The sequence below is a fragment of the Argentina silus genome (genome assembly GCF_951799395.1).
Source record: "Argentina silus genome assembly, chromosome: 5".
Taxonomy (NCBI): domain Eukaryota; kingdom Metazoa; phylum Chordata; class Actinopteri; order Argentiniformes; family Argentinidae; genus Argentina; species Argentina silus.
This window is the reverse complement of record NC_139659.1, coordinates 3101513-3109651: the sequence shown is the minus strand read 5'-3', so window position 1 is coordinate 3109651 and position 8139 is coordinate 3101513. Positions and strand designations below refer to the sequence as shown.

Genomic DNA, 8139 nt, shown 5'->3' with positions numbered 1-8139 from the left:
ACTGAAATGAGTAATGTACCCTGCAAATGTGAACAGAACAAAGACATTTGAAATGCTATATTTAACTCATTTAGTGCCGAGGGTGAATAAAGTAGCCCAAATTGTCATGGGTGACTTTATTCACCAAAAAAGCATAAATTATGTTGCCTCATTTTGTAGCCAATCAAAGTATAAAGTATTGTTTGGCAGTTAGTCATTTTCAAATAGTCTGTCCTCGGTTGCAACACTCACTACCGAGTTTCAAACTGCCTCTGGAAGCAACGTCTGTTTGTCGGTTAACAAGCCTAACATCACCATGTGCAATGCCAAGTGTCGGCTGGAGTGGTGTAAAGAACATCGCCATTGAACTCTGGAGCAGTGGAAACGCTTCACTATCTGGCAGTCTGATGGACTGGCAACAGTTTGAGATTATTAGCTTTCGAGTTTCTTCAGGACTGGCCCATCCGGGTCACGGCACCATCTGTGAGATTCCATTGTCTTTGAATGAAGAGATGATCTTTATTGTATTATGACAGGAAACACTACAGTCTCAAAAGGGGCCTTTATAAACAGGAACATAGCCCACCCCTCTGGTACTCTTGTTAGGGGAGGGATATAGGACAACCCCATCTGACCTGGCCAACCTGGGCAGTTTAGTCATAAACAGCCTGACAAGACAGGCCACAGGTCAAACTGTGTAACCTATGAGACCATATAACAGATACCTAATTGCCTAACAAAAGGTCACCTGCCATAAAGCCCAGGACCCTGAACCACATACCTTCCCATACTTTTCCCCGTAAATCACACCCTGACCATATGATGTTAGTACCTGCATTGTGTTCATATATTCATTCTTACAATCTATCACCCCTGTGCACAAAGCAAGGTCCATAATGACATGGTTTGCCGAATTTGATGTGGAAGAACTTGACTGGCCTGCACAGAGCCCTGACCTCAACCCCATCGAACACATTTGGGATGAATTGGAACGCCAACTGCGAGCCAGGCCTTCTCACCCAACATCAGTGCCCAACCTCACCAATGCTCTTGTAGCTGAATGGGAGCGAATCCCCGCAGGCATATTCCAGAATCGAGTGGAAAGCCTTCCCAAAAGAGTGGAGGCTGTTATAGCAGCAAAGGGGGGGACCAACTCCATATTAATGCCCACGGTTTTGGAATGAGATGTTCAACAAGCACCCATGGGTGTGATGTTCGGGTGTCCACATACTTTTGGCAACGTAGTGTATGTTGATGACCATTAACAGTTTATTCATAACCCAAATGAGGCAATTGAAAGCCTTGCCAGCTGCTTCCATCCTCAGGGAACTGATAATTGCAGCGACACAGAACAGCAGTGTTTCCTGATGGGCTGCCCCAGAGTGCCAGAGGCCCAGCCAATGACTATATAGGAACACAACGCACATGACGGGCCTCTGACAGGCCCAGCACACGCCCTGAGCACTGGTCTAATTTAATCGAAGTATAAAGAAATCGGTGTTTCGGGGATTTCCCGAAAACACAGAAGGAGCGGGAGCCAAGTCAAGTATGTAGGCGGTACCAGGTTGTATAAATTCGGCTGTTTTCAATGGCTCAAGCATTGCTTAAAGAGATTAATTATTTCCAACTGATATGGAGATGAAGAAAGAATCTGTCCTTTCAATGGAGAAAGAAGAATCTGTCGTTGTCCTGCTGAGACATTGTCACGACATGAAACGACAGGAGAGTCGACTTCGTCTGGTCACGTTATTCTTATTGCTGAGCTGTGCAGCTATTTTTGTCTTTACCGCTGTCGGACACAAGGTTAAGATCTCGATTTTAGTTTGGATTTTGATTAGATAAGCTGTCGAAGCACTGAGTAGAATTGCCACTGATTTTCTCACTTCTATGTTTGTAGACTTCACCTCATCCCATCACCGCCTACTCAAGACAGCCAGGTAGGTACCGTAGCTATGTGTCTAAAGTTAGATTTTTTGAATGAGAGAGAGGTGTGTCAACAGCTGCTTGCTGAGGCTAACCAGTAACTCTAGCTGACAGCGTGTACTATATATCTCTTTTTCCAAACAGATGTTCATCTGTCGAAGCCAAGCGCCCACCTCACAAGTAAGTCATTTTTGTACGTCTTTAAATAAATAATTTATGTTGAAATTACAATAAGCACTGCATTTGCTTGAATAGCCGTATAATCGCACCGTGTTTCATCTCCCGTCCTCTCTCTCTCTTAATGTGTATATTCGTGTGTGCGTATATATTGTATTCTCAGTTGGTTCATCATGTGGCAGCCAAAAATGCAGGGAAATGCAAAAATTCGCAGATTACACACATTAATGCATGCACAACTTTAAGGTCATCAGTGCGTCATTGTATAGTATTGGTAATAATACTGTTAAGGTGTAATAATATAATGTATACAGTACATAATAAGTGATAACATTTGTACATTATAATATATGCCATTTTGCTGATGCTTTTATCCAAAGCGACTTACATTGCAGTGAGCGCATACATTTATCAGGTCCCAGCAGGAATCAAACCCACAACCTAAGCGTTGTTAGCGCCATGCTCTACCAACTGAGCCACAGAGGACCACACATTGTGATAGTGTAATGCAGTAATTGTAATAATACAAGAAATATGCTATATTTGCTGCTTGCAGTAGAGAAAGGGCTAAAGTGTGAGTGTGATTGCTTGGTTATGTTTAGCGTGGGTGTCGGGCACGGTCTGGGTTTTTGTGACTTGCATGCACACAAGGTAAGGCACCTGCCACCACTCCATTAGAAAGAGACCAGATTTGAAACAGTACTTGAAAAAACACGATGTGATGTTTCGGTCAACATGAGACGCTTCGTCAGACAACCAGAATGTACAAAGCTGGACACTTTTGCTAAATCTCCATCTCTGGTTGTGTGTCCAAATTGTGCCCACATTGTTAGACAGGTGTAGACTGCCATAAGTGTGCTGCCTAGCTCTTCCTGCCCACCTCAGGAAGTAGTCAGAGACGTGTTGCGTTTGGGTTTTTGCTCAACATGCATGCGATCCGGCCACCAAAAGTGCATCCAACCTATTATATGCAATACGCTGAGGCACGTCTTTGTGTTTTTGATACCAGGTGTAGACACTTTGAACATCCTCATAGTATGTGCGGCTGATAGGGAACTAATCAACATGGGCAGACAGAAGCCACATATAAATACCAGGTGTAACCAGGGCTACAAAGTCATTGACATCCATCTCCATCTTCTTTCCTCCGTCCTCCAGCACTGACATCAGGCAAGGACCAAGTGTCTGCCAAGTACATCCAATGGCAATATTCGGAAGATTGTGGCACAGCACATTTGCAAGGCTTCTCGTATGACCCGAAGAACAGCTCTCTCATTTTTCCTCAGGAAGGCAAATACTTTGTCTATGTGGTGATAAATTTTCTGATACCACATGTGAAGCTCGACCAGTATTGCAAGGATGTAAAGAAGACACAAGAAGGCTGTAGTAGGGAACAGACTCAAGACAAGGTTCTTGACCTGATAGTTTATAAATACTCTGAAAACTATCAACTGGATGAGGTGCTTATGGAGGCCAGGGATAGTATCTCAATGTTTGGGAGAAGGACAGTCTACATCGGCCGGGTAGTCACTCTGGAGAAAGGTACCCTCGTGAGGGTGGGGATTCAACCAGACAATTATGAACTGATTGACAGGTCGCAGGAGTCCACCATGGGCTTTGGTGCCTATCTCCTGTAGAGAAGGGGAATAATCATATCTGTGCCAAGGATAATGCTGTCTGTGTTTATGTGTTCATTTCCATGCATTTGTGTCATTGTGGTAGATGCTCTTGTCCAGAGTGACTTGCATACTCGGGCCCAGTTCTAACATGAGATGGATGCGAAACTGTCATGAAAATCATAATTCATGTGTACATTTCCCACTAAGATTGGACCCTTTCCAATAGGCATCAGCCACCCTGTCATTCTGTCTGAAGCCAGCACTTGCCATGTTTTATGTTAAAACTGCCCAATGAATATAAATCTGTTACCAAGTAAAATGCTATTTGTATGAATATCTCAGATGCTACATTTGTTGACTGATTCATACCTAATAAATTAATTTAAAGTTCTTCATTGTCATATATTTTCATCATCATCATCAGCACGACCATATTACAATTCACTGCCCATCTTATTGCAGCAGAGATGTTCGTAATGGTTCTGTGATCTGTCAAATATTAGCCTACATATGTTGCCATGTTACGATGCAGTTGTCATAGAGAACATAAGTATTTCAACATAAGTCTCTCTGTCTTAACTCACTCCTTAATATCCCGGTAGCAACTTGCGCTCTCGTAGTCTAGATATCAAACTGATTAGGCAACTCCTAAAGCCTATAGTCAATCCCTTTGTGCAGTGGTGCGCATTGACATAGGCTCCTGCTAGATTCTAGTGCAGGTTTGGATGAGTTGGGATTGATGTACTGACAAATATATGCAACACCCTTGTCTTCAGAGCTGTTTATCGGGTTCAGACGGGGGGCACTTCAGACGGGGGTAAATCAGCTGTAGGACTAATGTCATGAGCAATTATATGACACCTACATGAAAGTACTTCATTTATAATGAATATTCATTTATAACTATGATGCATGATGTGATGGACAGGGGTGAAAAAGAACAGTCAAATACAGACAGTAGGCATCTACAAATGACCCGTTGGATTCAGGCAAAAAAAGAACAGTCAAATACAGACAGTAGGCATCTACAAATGACTCGTTGGATTCAGGCAGTTAAAACAGTGAAAATATAATTTGTTTTATTCTCATCATTGACATGGCATGTAAACATTTTTGATTGATTCATGAAAGAATCTCATTTCAATCATGTGAAATGCTTTCAACGTGAACTCACGGTGCCAGAGCAAAACATTATTGACACGAACTGCACTCTTTGCTTTGTGAGCTCGCTATGTCCATATTGCCTCCTACTGAAATGCATGAAATCAACAGAGAAACAGTCAATAATATGCAATTTTGTGAATACACATATTCCATGTCTGACATAATTCTATGTGTCCATTTATTCAAGTGTCCATGAAGACATGATTAGTTCTAAATTAAGATTTATCCAAGGACATAAGTTCTCTGACCAGACAATAATGTGATCTTTTTCAAATTGAAACAGCAACTCATAAGCTACTCTTCACGTAATTCATCAGGCAGCAATGTTAGCAAACACACTATAACACATTAGACGCATATCCATTAGAATTGCTCAGCGATGCCTCCTGGTGGTTGTTTTGCTGAGGTGAGTGACCTGAGATAAAACTCACTAGTGCCATTGCGGTATGCCTGCGACATTGTCACGCCGGCAGCTAGCTTTTAATCTCTGGCTGTATTAGAGAATGCGTGATGACTAACAGTCAGCAAACAGTATGACAGTAGATAAGCATATTTGAAAAACAATTGGTCCCAGTTAAGATAACTTGATATTTAAACAATTTCTACCCTTCATATCCCTGTAATTCATAAGCTGATTTGCTCATCAACTCTTTGGCCAAATATAGGAGATATTCTGTCATTCGTGTAAAAACAGTGTTTGTAAATGAAATATTTCTTTCAAGGGATTCCCTTGAAAGTTAGAAAGCTTGAATGTTACATACTGCACCTTAAATGAGTGTCTATCCTATATTTCTACCTTTGTGTCTCTATTTTAACTGTCATCATGTGCAGAATGTACATTCAAACCCATAAATTATGCATTTCTGTAGGGGACTCATGCAGTTACTCTGCTGCCATCGTTCTCCTTCTGGATGTAAAACCGGCCATGGTTTATCTGGATCATTATTCTCCAGTAGTGAATGAAAACATACTGTGTACTTCCTTGTCTGAGGAAGTGACGATCAGGTGACAGCTCGTCACCAATATATTCCCTTATGACTTTTCCCATTGTAAACAATCATTGTACACACTACTGCGTATTCCCCTCAGGTGTACATAACACGATGTGTCGTCAGAGACCGCCTTATCCTCACTCTCATCTGCTTGTAAAAGTTTCGGCCTGCCTATTGGCTCAGGTGGGTGGAGTACTGTAACAGTGAAATAGACACGTTCGGGACAATGAGCAGCTCAAATGTTGGCCTTGAAAACAGCACTAATATTTCAGATACCCAGATACCTAGCGCCACTGCCAGCGGCCACATTTGCGCTGTTAAAACATGCACCTTCTAAGGTATCATATTACCAACAGTAAGCTAGACACTAGTCTAGACGCAACCTGTTTGTTATGCTTTCATGTCAAACATCTGAATTTCATAAGCTTGTAAGATTGTATGCCCAAAGCATTGTAGACATAACACATACGACAGGTAGTAACACACACTCCATCCACACTGTTCTGTCTCATGAGGTCCCTCAGGTCCCCACCGAATTGGGTTACCCATGAAATTCTTGATCACTATTGATATAACCTGTTGTGAACTAAAATAAATACATAAATAAATGCATGAATTGTTGTTGAAATTAAAATTAATGAATGTATTAGCCTATCATTGTGTACTGTACGTTCTGCTGAGGACGCCCATCAACAGATATGTATGTGTTGGAATGTGACTTGCTACAACACGGACATGTGGGTACGAGAGGAATGTGGGTACGAGAGGAATGTGGGTACGAGAGGGTGTCGCCGAGGGTGAGATTAGTGGCCTTTTCCCGGCCTAAACACCATTCCCAACGTTACCCAGTTAAGCACAGCAGGATTGGCCCGAGGTTTGAGAGCAACCTTGGTGAATCACCACGACACTGCTAGAAAGAGAAAAAGCTTAGCAGCTGAGGGCCCAACCCGACGAGGGACACCGCGGCTGCGGATGTTCCTGAAACACATTTTATCTTTGAACTATCCTTCAAATAGGTGCAACTGCATTACTGCTTATAAATGATAAGTTGATTCAAATGTGTGTAACTGATTAATGATAAGTTGATTCGAATGTGTGTAACTGATAAGTTGATTCAAATGTGTGTAACTGATTAATGATAAGTTGATTCAAAGTAGTGTAACTGATTAATGATAAGTTGAGTCAAATATATATAATTGGTTAATGATAAATGAGTTTAAATATGTGCAAAAGGCAAAAATGAATAAGAGAAATTATAAGGGTAGTGTATGACTCCGGGTCAACATATCTAGTTGGACCTCGTAGTGATAACGGTTTAACTGATACTGAAGTAGGCAACCAAATGCATTAATGTTTGACTGTATAATTCTTACTCAGAAATGATTTCTGAGGTAGGCCACCATATCAATGTTTGACTGTATAATTCCTACTCAGAGATGATTGCTGAAGTAGGCCACCATACTAATGTTTTACTGTATAATTCATGTGTGCTAATGATAATTCTATACCATATGTACTAAATGTTAACTTTGAGAAAGGCCTAGATTATTATGTTACGAAAATAGAATAGAATTGCAGAAGTCCACAATAAGAAGTGGCCTTGAGTCCAGTATGAGCAGGAGAGGGATAAGTATTGTAACGAACGGTAGTGATGGCAGTTTGACACTGAAGCTTCGATACGTGCTTCAAACACTGACCAACAATTTTATCGAAGCACTGCTTCAAAGCTTGCTTTGGTGCGAAAAAAATCACGTGACATATGACGTCCGAAGCAGCAACTGCTTCGTTGCCTGAATGAATCACCTGACTGGTTCGCGGTCCAATCAGGTGATTCACTGGCACTGCCTCGTCTCGATTCTGACAGGTGAAAGGTTGCGACAGTTTTGAATTTGAGTGCCTCAACACTTTATAACCGCTCTAAACAATGCACAATTTGTGGATTGTCGTAGTAGGTGCGTTGTTGCTGTTGAGTTGTTGGTATTGCGTTTGTATTTTCTGAGTGTTCTTCTTGTAATCTTTGAGTGTTCCCCATCCCACATAATCACCCCCTGCCATAGTTACACAAACACACCCAACCTATGCCATATTTTCCCCAGCACTCTCTCCTCAATAACACAATACACACATTCATCAATCTTTATTTGTAAATAGAACATGATATTCAGTCTTAGTGTGTGTGTGCATCAAAGAATTTCATCAAAGCAAAGATACTGTAGCGAACGGCGGGATAGAGCAGCTTGTCTTAAGCGGGTATCGAACTCGCATTCTTTCGCTTACAAACCGGC

At 41.6% G+C, this 8139-nt stretch overlaps 1 protein-coding gene across 1 annotated transcript; it reads left to right on the top strand.

Annotated features, from left to right (window-relative positions):
* The first annotated feature begins 1631 nt into the window (after positions 1 to 1631).
* Positions 1632 to 4058, top strand: LOC310805238 (tumor necrosis factor ligand superfamily member 15). The gene is made up of 4 exons (XM_083670827.1): positions 1632 to 1782; positions 1877 to 1916; positions 2047 to 2082; positions 3238 to 4058. Exons 1-4 carry the CDS (start codon positions 1642 to 1644, stop codon positions 3714 to 3716), a joined length of 696 nt encoding a protein of 231 aa, XP_083526953.1. The 5' UTR covers positions 1632 to 1641; the 3' UTR covers positions 3717 to 4058.
* Positions 4059 to 8139: the final 4081 nt, after the last annotated feature.

Excerpts from the sequence above, each read along its gene's own strand:
- LOC310805238 (XM_083670827.1), top strand. The coding sequence starts at position 1,642 with ATGGAGAAAGAAGAATCTGTCGTTGTCCTGCTGAGACATTGTCACGAC. Across the intron at positions 1,917-2,046 it reads CGCCTACTCAAGACAGCCAG|ATGTTCATCTGTCGAAGCCA; the intron begins GTAGGTACCGTA and ends TTTTCCAAACAG. Across the intron at positions 2,083-3,237 it reads GCCAAGCGCCCACCTCACAA|CACTGACATCAGGCAAGGAC; the intron begins GTAAGTCATTTT and ends TCCGTCCTCCAG.